This window comes from Anolis carolinensis, unplaced genomic scaffold, assembly GCF_035594765.1.
Source record: "Anolis carolinensis isolate JA03-04 unplaced genomic scaffold, rAnoCar3.1.pri scaffold_11, whole genome shotgun sequence".
Lineage (NCBI taxonomy): Eukaryota > Metazoa > Chordata > Lepidosauria > Squamata > Dactyloidae > Anolis > Anolis carolinensis.
In genome coordinates, this window is record NW_026943822.1 from 25,327,397 (window position 1) to 25,346,125 (window position 18,729).

The following is an 18,729-nucleotide window of genomic DNA, read 5'->3' on the forward strand; positions in this document are numbered from 1 at the left end:
CCAAGCCCTCCCGACAGAGGCCCATCCAACTCATGCTTAGCAACAATCATAATAATGATAATTATATCGACTACATAGAGTTGGGAGAGCTATCCAGGCCGGCCCCCTTCTGCCATTCAGGAAAGGCACCATCCAAGCCCTCCTGACAGATGGCCATTCCCAAAGGAAGCATTATCCCTCATCCACGGTCCAGGCTTTTCTCTCAGGAATGGCTGCCATTTTATTTATTTTCTGAAGGAAGAGAAATTAGGGTTTTTTTTCCCTCACACTATTCTGACATTTTAAATATATTATTATTATTATTATTTCCCATTTTTTCTCTCCAAAAAGAGAGACCCAAAGCGGCTGACGGAAGAACCGACACAACGCCATTTAAAAAGCTCAAAAACATACAAATGTAAAAATAAAATGTAATATTAGCGGTATTAAAAAATATACATTCCCTTTGTATTTTAATCCTCCCACTATGTATTTATAATATACACCCAGTGTTTTAATGTATATTATATTAATACAGTAGAGTTTCACTTATCCAACATAAATGGGCCCGGCAGAACGTTGGATAAGCAAATATGTTGGATAATAAGGAGAGATGAAGGAGAAGCCTATTAAACATCAAATTAGGTTATGATTTTACAAATTAAGCACCAAAACATCATGTTAGACAACAAATTTGACAGAAAAAGTAGTTCAATATGCAGTAATGCTAAGTAGTAATTACTATATTTATTAATTTAGCACCCAAAAATCATGATATATTGAAAACATTTACTACAAAAATGCATTGGATAATCCAGAACACTGGATAAGCGAGTGTTGGATAAGTGAGACTCTACTGTATTTATTTTGAGATGCTGTCACGTTGTTATCTGCCATCAAAATGTCCGCCATTTATGGTGAACAAAATGGCGGCCCAAGGAGAGAAGGGATGCGGCCTAGTCACAAAACGCCCGCCACGGGGCTCCTGTCATGGCGTCTAGTCCCAAATGGGACAACTGGGCCCAGTCTTTCCTGACACACAATCGTTTCCCATCCACCAAGATGAGGGTGGATTTAGGAACAAGAAACGGTCCCTTCGAATCCACAGAGAATGGGGGAATCAAGGGAGAGATTCTGGGGCAGAGGAAAGGCACGGCCAAGGCCTCCCGCCATTTTCTTTCTCGGAGGTACCAAGAAGAAAATACTGAGGTGAACAAAATGGCGGCCCAAGGAAAGAAGGGATGCGGCCTAGTCACCAAGCCTCCCCACGGGGCTCCTGTCATGGCGTCTAGTCCCAAACGAGGCCACTGGGCCCAGTCTTTCCTGACACACAGTCCCTTCCCGTCCGCCATGAAGAGGGTGGATTTAGGAACAAGAAACGGTCCCTTCGAGAAGGGGGTGGATTGAGGGAGAGCCAAGGCCTCCCGCCATTTTTTTCTCTCTGAGGTACCAAGAAAGGAACGCTGAGGTGAACAAAATGGCGGCCAAAGGAGAGAAGGGATGCGGCCTAGTCACAAAATGCCCCCCTCGGGGCTCCTGTCACGGCACCTAGTCCTGAAGGAAGGCTGTCCTCGTCCTGCCACATTCCTTCCTTGTCCATTGGCCATCTTGGCCAGAGACCATACTGCCTGGACAGCATTGGCAAAATGGCCGCCCGTCCGCCATGATGGCATCCCTATTGGTTTCCTTCCAAAGAAGAACCTTTGGGCCTCCCTGGTTCTTCTACAAACCACCTGTTGATACGTGTTACGGAAAATCATAATAATACTTAATATTGTAAATACATATAATATTATAACATATATTGTATATGCATATAATATTAATATTATTTTGTAATACAATACTAATAATACAATAGAATAATAATAATTATATATTATATATTAAATGTAATATTACTAATAATATTACAATATATTTATATAGTACAATATAGTAATTTATTGCCAGTATTGTGCTATGCTAATAATATAATGTTTGTAAATTTAATTTGTAAGCCGCTCTGAGTCCCCTTCGGGGTGAGAAGGGCGGGATATAAATGTACTAAACAAATAAATAAATAAATATACTATTGTTAATATATTATACAATAATAATAAACAATAATATACTGAGACTGAAGGGAAATAATATTGTTAATGTAAGATAGTATTAATATTGTTGATATATTATATTAATGATAAATATATTCAGAAACTGAAGGAAACTCATAATAATAGTCTTAATATACTGTTGATAATATATTATATAATAATAATGATAAATATATTCAGAAACTGAAAGAAACTAATAATAATAAATAGTCTTAATATACTGTTGATAATATATTATATAATAATAATATTTTGAGACAGGAGGGAAATAATAATGAATATTGTTAATATAGTATTGTTAATCTAATAGTGTTGATCTAATAATAATAATAATAGATAACTATTATATTCTGAGGCTAAAGAGAAATTGTTAATATATTAATATATTGTTGATCTATTATATTAATAATAAACCATTATTATAACCACAGGCTGAAGGGAAATAATATTGTCAATAAATTGTTAATATAATACAGTAGAGTCTCACTTATCCAAGGCTCCGTATTATCCAAGGCAGTCTGCCTTTTAGTAGTCATTGTTTTTGTACTCAATGTTGCAATGTTTTGGTGCTAAAGTCGTAAATACGGTAATTATTACATGACATTACTGTGTATTGAACTGTCAATTTCTTGTAAAACATGTTTTGGTGATTAATTTGTAAAATCATAATGTAATTTTCTGTTTGATAGGCTTTTTTCTTAATCCCTCCTTATTATCCAAGATTTTTGCTTATCCAATGTTCTGCCGGCCCGTTTATCTTGGATAAGTGAGACTCTACTGTATTGCTAATATTATATACCCTAATACAATAAATAATAATAATAATATTCAGAGACCGAAGGGAAATCATAATTAATATTGTTAGCAGCTGGAATGGCATATTGAATTGCAAAAAGAATAACAATAGTAATAATTTTTATTATGTTTTTACTAAGATATATATATATTGTCTAGAGTGTTAATTTAATTTCTGTCTGTATTTTCTGATGTTATTTTATTTTGTTTGCTGCTTTATCCGGGCTTGGCCCCATGTAAGCTGCCCTGAGTCCCTTCGGGTAGATGGAGGTGGGGGATAAAAATAAAGTATTATAAAAATAAAATATTTGATTAAATATAAATGATCACACAAATTATAATTGAGTATTTGCAAATACTGTACTCCTTTGGGCGAGAGATTGTTGCATATGAATAAATGAATGTCGGTTGTCTTCCCCTGAAAATAAGCTTCAATAACGGAGCAAAATTTAATATAAACCTTGGTCTTATTTGGGGGGAAATAAGGTGTGTATGTATGTATGTGTGTGTGTGTGTGTGTGTGTATATATATATATATATATATATATATATATATATAGTACGGAGGCAAAAGATTTTCTTGGGGAAGCCTTCCTTGCCAGTCCTCTCTCTCTCTGGCCGGGGACATAGAGTCCGGCCTGGCCTCCCTTGACCCCTTTGCCTGGGATTAAGGCTTGACCAGGTCCTTATGATCTTTGAAGCGAATGCTGGAGGGCAATTGGGGAAGCGGGGGTGCCCTTGGCATACTTTAATGGAGAAACACCCTAAGGAGGAGGAGCAGCAGCATCCTTTCACTCCCTATTTGAACCCTGGCTGAAACGTGGCCGAAGGAAAGCCACCTGGGCCTCCTCTTAAAGTCTTACAGCTTGGACTCTTGTTGTTGTTGTTTTTCTCCCCACCAAAAACAATGCAAGGACTTAATGCCCCGGACAAGGGGAGGTTTGTTGTGCCGGGCTGCGTCTCCCCCGCCGACAACATATTGCTAAATGGAGATTATAATAAGAGATTTCCCAGAGAAATCTGTCTGGATTACAGACGGAGATTAAGGGAGGCGGGAGAGAGAGAGGTGTTTTGCCGCAAACAAACAAACAAACACGAAACAAAGAGGGATGACGGTGCAGAAGGGGAATCCCTGCCGCTCTCCATCTCTCTCTCTCTGGGGCCTCAGCAGCGCATGAATGCATGAATGCCCGCCTTTGTTTTGATGCGCCTCGAGGTCTGTTGAGGAATCTCTTGGCTTTTACAGGGAGGGAGAGAAGGAGGAATCCTCCTCGAAAGCAGAAGGCCTGGCTCTCTCTTCCCCGTATTAAGCTTCCTACAGGAAAAGCTTCTCCAATGTCCAGATATAGGTCAGAAAGTGAATGGACTTCCCATTAGGATGAGCTTCTGGGGCCATTACATTACTTCTTGGCCCCAGGAACGGCTTTGAGTCTTCTTTGTGGAGAGGAAAAGCAGGGTCAAAATAAACATAATAATCATCATCATTATATTTGTTCTTATATTTATTTATACTCTGCTTTAACTCTATCAAAGGAGACTCAAAGCAGTGGGGTATAAATAAACATTATTAGTAAAGGTAAAGGTTTCCCCTGACGTTAAGTCCAGTCATGACTGACTCTGGGGGTTGGTGCTCATCTCCATTTCTAAGCCAAAGAGCCGGTATTGTCCGTAGACATCTCCAAGGTCATGATTGCATGGAATTCCATTACCTTCCTGCTGGCGCAGTACCTATTTATCTACTCACACTCTGGGGGTTGGTGCTCATCTCCATTTCTAAGCCGAAGAGCCGGCGTTGTCTGTAGACACCTCCAAGGTCATGTGGCCACTGGCATGACTGCATAGAGCGCCACTACTTTCCCGCTGGAGCAGTACCTATTGATCTACTCACATTGGCATGTTTTCAAACTGCTAGGTTGGCAGAAGCTGGAGCTAACAGTGGGCGCTCACTCCGCTCCCCGGATTTGAACCTGCGACCTTTTGATCTGCAAGTTCAGCAGCTCAGCGCTTTAACACACTGCGCCACTGAGGGCTCCTTATTATTTGTTAATATTAATTATTATTAATATGTGTGTTCATATATTTATTGATACCCTGCTTTATCTCTCCCAAAGGAGACTCAAAGCGGCTTGACCTGAACGCATCCGCGCACGGTTTAAAATATACAAAACAGAACTGAATATAAACAGTATTTTTAAAAATTCAGTTAAAATTCATCAAAACAGATTCAGCGTTAAAAATCAGTAAACTCTAAAACAGAATTAAATATTAACAGCATTTAAAAATAAACGACTTGAAACCCAAGACAAGGCGGGGGGGGGGGGGGCAGGGGGTCCCCAAGTTCAGAACAAGAGAAGTTCTGTGGGTTTGCTCTCAATGCTGCGCTGGTTGGTCTGAACTGGGAGCTTTTACCAGAGTAACTCCAGACAAAGATGGGGAGTGAGATAGATCTTGAAGGAAGGAAGGAAGGAAGGAAGGAAGGAAGGAAGGAAGGAAGGAAGGAGAAAGGAGGGGGAAAGAAGGAGGAAGGGAGGAGGAATGAAAGGAAGGAAGGAAGGAAGGAAGGAAGGAAGGAAGGAAGGAAGGAAGGAAGGAAGGAAGGAAGGAGAAAGGAGGGGGAAAGAAGGAGGAAGGGAGGAGGAATGAAAGGAAGGAAGGAAGGAAGGAAGGAAGGAAGGAAGGCAGCCTCTCCGTCACGGCGCCTCCGCCGGCAGTGCGGGCCCCTCTTCCTGCCCCGCGACAGGAACCGGAAGCACCGTTGGAGGGGGCGGGACCGGACGCAGCAGTTCATCCTCCCGCCTGCGTGCCGTTGCTTGGCAACCGGGGAAGATGGCGGCGGCGGCGGCGGCGGCTGCGTCGGCCTCGGCGGGAGGCAAGAAGGGCGGCCTGGGCCTGGGCGCCTTCCTGGCCAAGGAGGAGGAGTACAAGTAAGGCCCCGAGGGATGCTGGGAGTTGTAGTGTCCCCCGGCGGCTGGGCGGGGGTGGAGGGGGCCGTGAGGCATGATGGGAGATGGAGTCCAAAACCCCTGGAGGGAAGGCCCGAGGTGGGCCGCGCCCGCGACAGGTGTGTGATGCGAGGGAGGAGGGAGGGTTGGGTTGGTGACTGTCCTTGCACAGTAGAGTCTCACTTATCCAACATCCAACTTATCCGGCAGAATGTTGGATAAGCGAATATCTTGGATAAGAAGGAGGGATTAAGGAAAAGCCTATTAAACATCAAATTAGGTTATGATTTTACAATTTAAGAATAATAATAATAATAACTTTATTTTTATACCCCGCCCCATCTCCCCGAAGGGACTCGGGGCGGCTTACATGGGGCCTTGCCCGATAAAACAATCAAATATCAAAACACAGCAATAAAACAGTTATCCAATAAAAACATCAATTACAGTAAAAACAATCGTTAAAATCAATATAAAACGTACAATATTGACACTGGAGACTAATTCATAGAACGCAGGCAATGTGCAACATGGGCCGAAATGGGGAAGGTGATTTCACAGCTGAAATGGACAAAGTGCAATATAGCATTGGCAACACCTCGAGAATGGGGCTATTCTAAAGTGGGCTCCAAAACAGCATGTTAGACAACAAATCTGACAGAAAAAGTAGTTCAATAGGCAGTAATGCTATGTAGCAATGACTGTGTTTACAAATTTAGCACCAAAATATCACGATGTATTGAAAACATTGACTACAAAAATGCGTTGGATAATCCAAATTGTTGGATAAGCGAGTGTTGGATAAGTGAGACTCTACTGTATTTTGTTGGCTTTGTTTCTTCTGGTGGCACTTATAATAACAACATTTTTACATAAATAAAAATAAATGACCACCCCCAGATCTGTGCTGGTGCAGCAAGTGTGTCCCTTGGAGGCCCGCAGGCTAAGTGCCCTCATGCGCTCTCTTTCTAGGCGCCTCAATGCGGCCCTGGAAGCCCAGGCGGCGGAGCTGGTGCGCCAGGCGGAGGAGGCCATGGTGAGTGGCGCGGCAGTGGCCTCCCTGGCTCTGACGGTCGGTCGGTCGCAGAGTCAAAGGCTCTCCCGAGAGGCGCTTGGAAGCCCCTTGAAGGCCAGGAAAGACACGGCAGAAGAAAACGCATGCAAGCGTTCAGCCCAAGACCCCCTTCGGGTCATGGACATTCTTCAGGCAGCCTCCAGCCCTGGTCTGAGCTGGGTCAGAGACATCAGGCTAGAATCGGTAACACCAGCAATAATAATAACAACAACAACAATAATGAGAGAATACTTCTGGAACATGGCCACACAGCCCGAAAGACATACAACAACCCCAATAATAAGTTTATTTATATCCCGCCTCCATCTCCCCCGAAAGGGGACTCGGGGCAGCTTACAGCAAAATCAAATACAAAGCAATGATAAAATAAGAAACATCAAAGAACAATAACAAAAACCAATAACAAAATATACACAATAACCAAAAAAGCACAACGCGGTATTAAAACACCAAGTTAAAAACAATGATGTTGCAATAGTGGATAAGCAAGGTGCACATTATGAGTAAGAAATTCGTAAATAGATAAAGTGCAATAGATTCGTGTAAGGTCACATTAGGTAGAGAGGAGCCCTGAATTAATATCGAGTAATCCGGAAAAGAGCGACCAGTACAAAAGGTTGAGGAGCCTCATTGTAATTATGATGGGGACCTTCACACCCTTTTTGGGCTGCCCCTTGGGGCCCTGCCTGCCTCCTCCTCCACCTCTTCCTCCTTTTTCTCCTTCCAGAGGGATCAGCAGGAGGCCCTGTCCCGACCGCTCTCTACGCAGCTGGAGCTCCTGGAGGAAGAGGCCGAGGCCCAGCGGCAGAGGCAAGTCCTCCACGGCCGAGGGAGAGCCATGGAGGGGACGATGGGGGGTCTGTCTGTCTTCACAGGGCCCCTCTCCCCCCTGAAAGAAGCCCCGCCACAGGAGGAGAGGAGGAGGAGGACCTGGCCAAAGCCCACCTCCCACCCAGCAGGCGGACGGACGGACGGACGTCTGCAATGCCCACCTTCCCTCTTTGGGCCCGCCCCCCTCCCTGCCAACGTGCTATGGCCTGACGCGGGGTTTCCTCCCTCCTTGCTCTGCCCAGGTGCCTGGGGCTGCTCTGCTTCTGCCGGGTCAGCATCTCTGAAGGCGGGAGGAGTGGGCCCTGCCTGTAGCCCACAAGAGAGAGACCCCGACTCCAGAAGTACTCTCGCTCTTGCACTCGGCCCTTCTGCCCGTCCGTCCCACGGCCCCTTCCCTCCATTGACCTGAGGAAGGCCCTGTGTTTACCAGATGGGCTTGCTCCCAAACTCCCTCTGAATGGGTCACCGTTTCTCCCACAATCCCACCAGGCGTTGGAACTTGGCTTGGCTCCCAGTGTCCCCACCAACACCAAGCTTTTATTACCAAAGGAAGACAATACTGGCTTGGACCCAGCCCTGCTTGCCCGATGCTCCCTCTTCTCATTCGGCACCCAAGCTTAGCCCGACCTTTCCTGTTTCCCTCCCACCTTTGCACTTCCTTTGCTCCCTGGGCCCACCTTCCACGAGCCCCCCGTTGTGCCGTCCATGATGTTGTTTGCATTCCCCTTCTGCCGTGTTAGTGCCAAGAGAATGAAGTCAAATGCCATGTTTTTTCCACCCCAGCTGCTCACTGTCACGTCCTTCTTCTTCTCTCCAGAGCTGTACTTTCTCCCGGTTCGTCTGCTCCTCCCTCCCGTCAGGTACGGATTCGGCGCCTTTGGGTTCACGTTTGCCGTGGGCTTCTTAGCAGTCGGGGTTTCTTAGCAGAGGACAAAACGTGAGAGACCAAAAAGCATTTGTGGCTTCTTTTGTGGACCTTCCTCAGCCCCTCAGCAAGAAGAAATCCAGTTCTGCGTCTGCAGCCGGGAAGAAGGAGAGGCGGCCGCTTTCAAGGTACCACCATGAGAAGGCAGGCTTGATCACTGGTGCAGTATAGATGAGCTCTAACTAAGGCAACCGGCACCTGTGCTCACAGGACTGGTTCTTACCTAAGAATGTCATGCCCACAATGAGTCGGATGAAGTTGGGGGCACCCCGTCCGTGTCTGAGGAGCAGGGAGGAGACATCGGCCCCTTTCAGCGGAGCCCCAGACTCCTCCCTGGCCAGACCCTTTCCTTGCACTGGCCGCCCGCTCTCTCCTCTGCCCCCCAGCGCCAAGCCCAGGCCCCGCCATGCGCCCCTCGCGGCTGAGGACGTGGCCGTGCCAGACTTCTCTCTGGCCAAGATCATTGGGAAGATCGAAGGGCAGCTGGAGGAAGGAGGAGGGGGCCTGCCCGAGATGCCCGAGGACCTGATCCCCGGCGGGGGGAGCCAGCTCGGTGCAGGTGAGGACCAGCCTGCAGACTGGGGCCAGGCGTAGTGAGGAAGCAGAGGGCCACCCAGGAAGGGCCCTGCGGCTCAGGAGGGTGCCCACTGGCACGTTCTGGTCCGTTTGGGAGCCTTGGGAGGCATTCCCAGCACAAAAAGCCTTCTCAAGCTGATCCCAGTGTTTCAGGAGGCCGGATCATTCCCTGAAGCCAGTCTCGGAGCAAGAGCCTCCTTTAGAAACGGGGCTCTGTCCTGAGGAAGCCGGGACCAGTGTGGCCAGAGGCCCCGGTTCTATTAGCCCCTTTATGGCCTCTTAGCCCCAAAATGTCAAACCCTCTTGTTGCCCCTTTGCAGAGGCCCAGATCCGGTTCCTAAAGGCCAAGCTGCGCGTGATGCAGGAAGAGCTGGACGCCATGGTGCAGGAATGCGCTAAGAAGGTGAGCGCAGCAGCTCTGGCTCTTCTGGGGCTGCGAAGGAGGCCCAGCCGGGTGTCCCTCTTCCTCCTCTGCATGCTTCTTCTGCCTCCGTCTATCCCTTGCTTCCCGAACGGCAGGAGGACGAGAGCCGGGAGCTGAGCCTGCGCCTGAAGGAGGCCGAGGAGGAGCGCGGGCGGCTGCAGCGGGCGGCCATGGCGCAGCAGTCCCAGGCCGAGAAGCACAAGACGCTGGCCGAGGAAGCCGGGCGGAGGAGCGAGGCGCTGCAGCAGAGGCTCTTGGGGCAGGAGAAGGTCAGGAGGGCCCCGCGGGAGCCCCAAGGGCGGACCCAGGCCGTGCTTTGTTGCCCCTTTGCCCCGCTCCCTGGCCTCTCACGGGGGCTCTTTCTGCTGCTGCGGCAGGAACTGGAGGGCCTGAAGCGCGCCCAGAAGCAGGCCTCGGCCGGGCAGAGCAGCATGGAGGTGCGCCTGAACCGGGCCCTGGAGGAGGCCGAGAAGGGCAAGGCCGAGCTCAGCAGGCTCAAGCAGGCCACGAAGGTAGGCGGGCGGGCGGGCGGGCGGGCCTGGGCCCAGGAAGGGACCACAGACCCCCAAAGGCCAGGCCCGGGCCGGTCTCCCTCCCCCTCTTCTCTCCTCAGGATCTGGCCAGCCAGGAGCAGAAAAAGATGGAGGAAATCAAGGCCGAAAACAAGCGCCTGGCCAAGCAGAAGGAGGAGCTGATGGCCGCTTTCAAGAAGCAGCTGAAATTAATCGACATCCTGAAGAGACAAAAGGCACGTGGTCCTGAAAGAGCACTCGCTTTCCCTTGAAAGCTCCTACCTACTGGGGACTGCAGCACAGCTTTCCTTTTGTTTCATTTCTTATTTACTTTAATGTTTGCTATGCTTTAACTTAGGTCTCAGGTAATTTAATGTTTCAATATATGTTCCTATGGTTGCATTTTAACTTGCTTTAATATGGGATTTTATAGATGTATTTAACAAAAGGGGGCAGGTAATACATAAAAAATAACTATATTAATATTATTATTAATAGTAGTATTACCTTAGAATGGGTCTTGTTGTGCTTAAGAGCCCCTTCCCTCCCCAGATGCACATCGAAGCTGCCAAGATGCTCTCCTTCACGGAAGAGGAGTTCATGAAAGCCCTCGAATGGGGACACCCTTAACGATGCAGGATGCAAAACGGAATCGGACCCACCCAACGGCTCCACTTTGGAACTGGTTTTGTTCTCAAACGGTTCCTCTGTGTTCCTTCATTCCTCCCTCACCCTGTTTGAGCTGCTTTCCTGCCTAATACGAGGCCCAGAGCCAGACCGTTCAAGTCTCGCTCCATTTGGAGGCCTCCGGATTCCCGGCTGCCTTGAGATGCCTCCGTCCCATTACTGTTTGCAAAATAAAGGCATTCTTGACTGAAGTTCTTTTGTCTTGACTTCTTAGTAAATGCCAAAAGGAGTCTACCATCCAAAGGCAGGTTTCCTTGCTTCAAAGGCTTTCTGAGAAGAAAGCAACGTCCAAGGAGAGCGCAGAGTGTCTGCAGGGCTGGAGCCTGGGTTCGGATTCATGGAAGCCCCTTGGGAGGCCTTGGGCCCGTCACTCTCTCAGTGTCAGAGAGAGGCAAGGCCAGTCCTCCTATGAACCAGTCTGGCCGAGGAAGCCCCCTAAAAGGGATGCCGGGGGCAAAGGCTACTTGAAGGTACGCAACAACAAATGGTCGATGGATGGCGCAGCACCCAGACCACAGACTGATTTCCCAGAGTGAGACCTGCTGCTGGAAAGACCATTTATTGCTACAAAACCACAAGAGAAACCATGTGCACGGAGGGACTTTGCAGACGTACCACTTTGCAGGCGCAGAGAGGTCGCAGTCCACCTCCTGTCCAGGGGAGGCTTCTGGACCGGGACCCCCTCCTCACTCCTCTGCGCTCACTGCTCCGCGGGGGGGCCCTCCCCCTCCCGCCTCTGGTAGACCTTCCGGAAGGCCTCCCCAAGAAGCTCCACGTCCCGGTCGTCTTTGAGGACGCCCTGAGAGAGGAGAGAGAGGCACCAAGGGGGGTTTGTGTCTGCACCTGCCCAGAGAGAGGCCTGCAAGGCTGCCTGGCCCACAGAACTCCCATCAGCCTTGGGCTCCCCGTCTTGGAGAGACCAGGGCCATCCTCTGTCCCAGGGCCCTGCAGCTGTATTTGACCTGGCTGGAGAAGCAGGGCGCGCCGACCACAAGGCACACGGGAGGCGGACCCACGGCTGGCTTTCCAAAGCGCAAAGCGCCACCCGCTTCCCGACTCACCCTGGGCAGGTATCCCAGCAGCTTCACCGCGTGCTCCTTGAGCAGCTTCTGCCGCTCCTCCTCGATGATGTCGTTGACGATCCCTTTCCTCCTTTCTTCCTCCTGAAGGTATTCCAGTTCACGCTCCTTCCCGCCAAACCAAAGAAGGGGTTACTCTGTAGCCGGGGGTCGGTGTGGGGGCCTGGTGAGGCACCGCCTTCCCCACAGAATCACAGGGCTGGAAGGAGACCACCCTGGCCTCTGCGGGGCCCCTCCAAGGGCCGTGCCCCCTCCCTCCCTCCCCTGGCCCTGATCCCGTCGGCCCCACCTTGTCGGCCAGGAACTGCTTGCGCCGCTCCTCGATCAGCCGCTCCACTTCCTTGCGGTGCTCCAGCTGCTTCATGCGCCGCTTCTGGGCATTCATCTGCTCGATGCGGTCGTCCTCGGCAAACTTGGCCAGCATGGTCTGCCGGAAGGCCTCCTCCTCCTCCCGCACGGCCTGCTGCAGCGCCTCCTTGATGGCCAGCTGCTCCTCGTAGGCCTTGCGCAGCTCCAGGCGCTGGCGCAGCTTCTTCTCCATCTCTTCCTGAGAAAGGGGGGCGCAAGGGAGGGGGCACAAGGGGCGCCTTACTTCCCCCTTTTAGCCCTGGCCCCAGCGCGCGTCAGAGGCACCTCCACTGGGAAGGGACCCCGGGGGGCCACCCAGCCTGGCAGGAAAAGCACCATCAAAGCCCTCCCGACAGACAGCCATCCGGCCTCTGCTTCAAAGCAGAGAGGGAGGAAATGAGGAGCAGTGATTTGGGGAAGAGACCGCTCACCCTCTTCAAAATACGTATGCCCCATAGAAAGGACTCATGCGCTTGTCTGCTTCCGGGACGTACTGCTCACATGAGCCCTGCACCCCATGGCGCCCAGAGGCGCAGGCGAGGGGCCCCAGGCCTCCCGGCTCACCATCTCCTTCTTCCGCTCGGCCTCCAGCCGCTCCTCCCAGTGCAGCTCCGTCCGCACTTCCTCCATCTCCTCCCGCTCCTGCTGCTCCTTCTCCAGGACTTCCGCCAGCTGAAATGCAGAGGAAAGGACGCCGTGAGCCGGCTGCCACTGCCATGTCTCTTGTTCTTTTGTCTTGTGCGCTGCTTGGGCCCCGTCCGTACCTTCTGCTGGAGGGCGCGCTTCCGCTCCTCGCTCTCGCGGACCTTGGCCATCCGGCCGTCCTCCCTCTCCTGCCACATGTTGGCAAAGGCCACCAGCCTCCGGTTCTCCTCCTCCATCTCCTCGCGCTGCTTGCGCTTCCGCACGGCCTGGTCCTGCTGGAACTCCTCAATGAACCGCTGCGTCATCCGCTTCTTCTCCAGCTTCTCTTGCCTTGCCCTGTTTGGAGGCGTTTGAGATGGGTCACAGTCCAGGACCTCTTGGATGCGCCGAGACCCACGGGAGGCCGCCTTCGGGGTCCCCTCCCTCCCCGCCTCCCTCCCTGTGAGTTCTTGGACCTCACCCGCATCCTGCACAAGTTTACAGTCTGAGAGGCAGGGGAAAGCCTTTCCCCCACTGGCCTCTCTGCCTGCCCCGCTCTCTATCTCTTAGGCTGATACTTCTTAGGGACATGCCCCCTTTTCTCAGCACATGGCAAGCCCCTGAATCTTCCATTCTGTTCTCCTCCTGTGAGCATGGAGAGAGACATGATGCCTCTAGAGCAGGCATGGCCAACCTCCGCCCCTCCTTCCAGGTGCTTTGGACTTCAACTCCCACCATTCCCAATAGCCTCCCGGTGAGGCGGCCACCCCCACCGGCTTGGACTCACGCTTCGTCCTCCTCGTAGATCTTGCGCACGATCGCGTCGATGAGGAGCTTGTCCCGCAGGAACTCCTCGTAGGCGGCCTGCCTCCGCCGCTCGCGCTCCTCCAGCTGCCCCTCCAGCACCTGCTGGTAGAGGAGCATCTCCTGGTTGCGCTGCGCCTCGCTGGAGATCTCGGCCTCCTCCGCCCTTTCCTGCTCCTCCTTCATCGCACGGAAGAACTCCGCGTCCTCCTTCTGCAACGGGAGAGAGGCAAAGGGAAGGAGGGGAAGCCGGTCCGCACTTGATCAAGAGGCTCCAAGGAGGCCCCGTCACCCAGCAGAAGGCCACGGAATTTTTTCCAAGGCAAAACTCTTTCAGGAACAGGGCAAACACAGGAGACTTGAATCATGAGCGGGAGAACTGGAACAGGAACCTGGATCTAGGGCAACGTTGTCTGCTCTGAAGACATCAAGTAAACATCATTTAATTTAAGCCTAGGTCAAACCAAGAAGCCATGGGACCATGCCTTTGAAACCTGGGCCTCAAGGACTTCCCACAGAGTCTTTACGAACACATAACTAATCTATCCTTAACTCCTTCCGTGCCGAGGCCTAATCTGATATGGCGGGAGAACTCCCCATCTGCTGAAGGCCAATGTCCAAGAGATACGGACTTGTCCCCTGTCACTAAGAAAGGACCCTTGGAATCTAAAATCCTCCGTCTCACTCTGAACCAAGGCCCGCAATTCACCCCAGTCGCACACAGACACCTGAGTGGGAAACCCACCATCCCCCCCACCATCGGAGAGGCACAAGGCTCCTTACCATTTGCTCGTACTTCTGGGCTTCCTTCTCGGCGATCTGTGCCGCCCGCTCTTTGTTCATGTATGCAGACTTCAGCTTCCTCTCCAGCTCCCGGAGTTCCAAACTGGAAGACAAGCAAGTGATCAAATGGGATGAAACGTTTGGGAAAGCAACAAAGGCAGGACTCACTTTGCCAGTGGGAGCTCTGCTGGTTTACAAACACAGCCCAGAAATAATAATAATAATAATAATAACAACAACAGTCACCTGTTCTCTTTGATTTGCTGCCTCATCTTTTCGTCTTTCAGCTGGTCGTGCTTCAGTTTGGCCAGTTCAGCCACCAGTTTCTCTTCTTGTTCCCACTCAAGTTCTTTCAGCCTTTTGTTTTCTTCCGTCTGAATAAACAACGTATCGGATATTAAGCAAAGTAAAGGCTGTTCTAAGTTTTAAAAAAATACCTGGGGACTAGATCTCTTCCATTGTCAAAATGGGCAAACTATTATTTGCATTGTATTATTTTTAGAATTGTATTGCATCATCATTATTATAGTTATTGTATTATATATATATATTATTAACACAGCACAATAGTAGTAGTATATATTACTATATTGTAATATACTACGATACTGCAATATTATTAGTAATATTACTATGTGTAATATATAATAAATAATTACTATATTGTTATATATTATTATATTGTGTCATATTTTATACCACAATAGATATATAATGCATCATTGCTATTATATAATGTATTTTACTCTATTTAATATATACTGGCATTGCCTGGCCAGTGTGGAGGGGGCTTTCAGACGGGGACAGGGGTCCGTGCCAAGGGCTTCCTCCATGCAGTGCTCGTTTTATATGTATTAGAAGAAGAAGAAGAAGAAGAAGAAGAAGAAGAAGAAGAAGAAGAAGAAGAAGTAGTCATTTGTATTCCGTCGTATCTCCCGGAAGGAAGTCAGGGCGGATTCCAACAGACAAAGGGCAAACTGTTCAATGCCACGACACATCCATAAATACAGTAACAACGCAACCAAATCCCAAAATGAGCCAACATCTACAGTGAAATTGAAACTTACAACCGTAAATGGTGACACAGCCTATCAAATAGCTTATCACCACATAAAAACATCGACATAGACCTCAATTTTCAGAAACGCCAAAAGTTCATTTAAAATAAAATTAGTAGATTATGTAGCTGGTTATATGAACAGGCCCACAGAGCATGCAAGCCAAATAGCAGTAGCAATCACACACAGAGATGTCTATGATGCTATTAGTCTTGCGTATCTCCAGGCCAGTGCGGAGGGGGCTTTTGGGCGGGGCCGCGCAAGGGGTGCCGGGGGGGTGGGCGGGCAGACTCACGCGCTGCAGGGCCTCCTCCATGCGGCGCTCGTGCTGCTCCTCGAGCAGGCGGCGGGTGACGCGCTTCTTCTCCACGCGGTCCTCGGCCTCCCACATCACCTCCAGCTCCCGCACCCGCTGCACCTTCCGGGCGTGCGCCAGCTCCCGCATCTGCTGGAAGTACATCTCGTGCTGCCTGCGCTCCAGCTCCTGGGCGGCCGTCGGGTGCGCCTCCGCGGGGCGGGTGCCCCGGCCCACAGACGCCTGCCGAGGGGCAGATGGAAGGCAAAGGGTCAGGGGGGCCAGGAAGAGAAAGCGTGGGGCCTCCTCCCCGGACTGCACGAGGCCTGGCTTCGTCAAGTTTCTAGTCCTCAATGAGTAGCTGGCTAGAGACAGGGCCACCCTCGGGGATTGCTTTCCCCACATTCCTGCACATGCTTTTAAAGGGCCTTGTCTTCACTGCCAGCCACGGCCTCCTCCACACACTGAAGAAGGCACCACACAGCCCTCGTAGCAATGGCCACCCAACCCCATGGGCACCTTTCCTTGAAGGTTCACGGGGAAATAGGGCTGCGGGGTCCCCCCAAAGAAGCCCAGCCCAGCCCCCTCTCGCCAGGCAGGAAGGCACAACCCAAGCCCTCCCGACAGATGGCCAGCCAGTCCGTTTCGTTACCATAATAACAGAACCCTAGAACTGGAAGGGGCCCTAAAGGCCGCCCAGTCCAACCCTTCTTTCTGCCAGGCAGGAAGACACAATCCAACCCTTCCTGACAGATGGCTACCCAGCCCCTGATTGGTAATAATAATACAGTAGAGTCTCACTTATCCAAGCTAAACGGGCTGGCAGAACGTCGGATAAGCAAATATGTTGGATAATAAGGAGGGATTAAGGAAAAGCCTGTTACACATCAAATTAGGTTATGATTTTACAAATGAAGCACCAAAACATCATGTTTTGCAACAAATTTGGCAGAAAAGTAGTTCAGTACACAGTAATGCTATGTAGTAATTACTGTATTTATGAATTTAGCACCAAAATATCACGATGTATTGAAAACATTGACTACAAAAACGGCTTGGATAATCCAGAGGCTTGGATAAACGAGTGTTGGATAAGTGAGACTCTACTGTAATAATAATAATAATAGACGTATATTATATTATAATTTTATTTCATTATAAAAGAATAGAGAGAGATCCCAAGGGCTATCCTATTCCACACCCCTTCTGCCTTCATGCAGGAAGAGCACAATCTAATCCCTCCCGACGGATGCCCACCCGGCCCCTGCTTAGTAATCATCACAATAATAGAGTCGGGATGGAAGGAGGGACCCCAAAGGCCACCCAGCCCAATCTCCTTCTGCCACAAACAAAACCCTCCCGACAGGTGGCCACCCCGCCCCCTTTCGCGGCTCACCATCTTCCCGCTTTTCTCTCCTGCAAAAGGGAAAACGCCGCCACTCGACGCGTCGTTGCCGTAGCAACTCAAACTTCCGGCGGAAGCCACCTTCTCCGTCGCTCCTTCTTGTCGTCATGGCGACGCGCCAACCTGATTGGCCCAGAGCTGTGCCTTGACTCCGCCCCCTCCGCATGAGAGGGGAGGAGCCTCCACCGGCGAAACTGCTCGTCCTTGGCTGCTGCGCCTGCGCACTGGCCTCGACTGAAGCTGTTTGGCTCCCATAGAAGGGCAAATCCTATTTTTCCATAGAAAACCATTGTTGTGCTTATGGGAGCAGGATCTCCTTCTAACATGTGCTGCAGAATGGGCCCACATTAATGGCCTTATTTAATACATTTATATCCCGCCCTTCTCACCCCGAAGCGTACAAATTAAATTTACATACAATATTATATTATTAGCATAGCACAATACTGGCAATAAATTACTATATTGTACTGTATCAATATATGGTAATATTAGTAATATTACATGTAAAATATAATATATAATTAATAATATTATATTGTATTATTAGTATATTGTATTACAATATAATATGAATATATGTATATCTAATACGTTATTAAATATTGTAAATTTACAATAATATATGTTATAATATATTGTATATGCATATAATATTTTGTAACACAATATACTAATACAATATAATAATTATATATTACATGAAATATTAATAACAATATTACAATATATTGATATAGTACAATAGAGTAATTTAATTTGCAAGCCGCTCTGAGTCCCCTTCGAGGTGAGAAGGGCGGCATATAAATGTAGCAAATAAAAAATATTATATATATGTATATAGGTACATATGTGTGTACATATACATACACACACACACATACATATATATACATATTTTAAATAATAAATAAATATTATATACAGTAGAGTCTCACTTATCCAATGTTCTGGATTATCCAACGCATTTTTGTAGTCAATGTTTTCAATACATCATGATATTTTGGTGATAAATTCGTAAATACAGTAATTACTACATAGCATCACTGTGTATTGAACTACTTTTTCTGTCAAATTTGTTGTGTAACATGATGTTTTGGTGCTTAATTTGTAAAATCATAACCTAATTTAATGTTTAATAGGCTTTTCCTTAATCTCTCCTTATTATCCAACATATTCGCTTATCCAACGTTCTGCCAGCCCGTTTACGTTGGATAAGTGAGACTCTACTGTATTACCATATATTGATACAGTACAATATAGCAATTTGCCAGTATTGTGCTATGCTAATAATATAAAATTGTATGTAAATTTAATTTGTAAGCCACTCTGAGTCCCCTTTGGGGTGGGAAGGGCAGCATATAAATGTAGCAAATAATAAATATTTTATATATATATGGGTACAAATGTACATATGTGTGTACATATACATATATACATTTATTTATTATTATTTATTTATTTGCTACATTTATATGCCGCCCTTCTCAC

General features: G+C 48.7%; 2 protein-coding genes across 3 annotated transcripts; one reads left to right on the plus strand and one right to left on the minus strand.

Annotated features, from left to right (window-relative positions):
• The first annotated feature begins 5,641 nt into the window (after positions 1–5,641).
• tex9 (testis expressed 9) lies at positions 5,642–11,033 on the plus strand. 2 transcript variants are annotated; one of them, XM_062963409.1, is made up of 11 exons: positions 5,642–5,794; positions 6,785–6,848; positions 7,615–7,697; positions 8,536–8,578; positions 8,704–8,771; positions 9,030–9,202; positions 9,540–9,622; positions 9,739–9,912; positions 10,021–10,155; positions 10,257–10,391; positions 10,708–11,033. In XM_062963409.1, exons 1-11 carry the CDS (start codon positions 5,697–5,699, stop codon positions 10,783–10,785), a joined length of 1,134 nt encoding a protein of 377 aa, XP_062819479.1. In that variant the 5' UTR covers positions 5,642–5,696; the 3' UTR covers positions 10,786–11,033. The 2 variants fall into 2 exon arrangements, with proteins under 2 accessions (XP_062819479.1, XP_062819478.1); XM_062963408.1 differs by lacking the exon at positions 6,785–6,848 and having other exon boundaries at positions 5,672–5,794.
• Positions 11,034–11,382: 349 nt separating this feature from the next.
• Positions 11,383–17,419, minus strand: mns1 (meiosis specific nuclear structural 1). Its single transcript, XM_062963407.1, has 10 exons — positions 17,230–17,419; positions 15,834–16,076; positions 14,727–14,854; positions 14,481–14,583; positions 13,681–13,910; positions 13,034–13,250; positions 12,834–12,941; positions 12,211–12,468; positions 11,904–12,029; positions 11,383–11,641 (listed from the first exon to the last, which is right to left on the minus strand). Exons 1-10 carry the CDS (start codon positions 17,230–17,232, stop codon positions 11,543–11,545), a joined length of 1,515 nt encoding a protein of 504 aa, XP_062819477.1. The 5' UTR covers positions 17,233–17,419; the 3' UTR covers positions 11,383–11,542.
• Positions 17,420–18,729: the final 1,310 nt, after the last annotated feature.

What these genes read in the sequence shown, in the direction of transcription:
- tex9 (XM_062963409.1), top strand. Translation starts at nt 5,697, where the DNA reads ATGGCGGCGGCGGCGGCGGCGGCTGCGTCGGCCTCGGCGGGAGGCAAG. An exon ending in GGCTCTTGGGGCAGGAGAAG is followed by an intron (nt 9,913 to 10,020) that starts GTCAGGAGGGCC and finishes CTGCTGCGGCAG; the next exon opens with GAACTGGAGGGCCTGAAGCG. An exon ending in ACATCCTGAAGAGACAAAAG is followed by an intron (nt 10,392 to 10,707) that starts GCACGTGGTCCT and finishes TTCCCTCCCCAG; the next exon opens with ATGCACATCGAAGCTGCCAA.
- mns1 (XM_062963407.1), bottom strand. An exon ending in CAGCAAATCAAAGAGAACAG is followed by an intron (nt 14,584 to 14,726) that starts GTGACTGTTGTT and finishes CTTGTCTTCCAG; the next exon opens with TTTGGAACTCCGGGAGCTGG. An exon ending in ATCTACGAGGAGGACGAAGC is followed by an intron (nt 13,251 to 13,680) that starts GTGAGTCCAAGC and finishes GCCTCCAAACAG; the next exon opens with GGCAAGGCAAGAGAAGCTGG.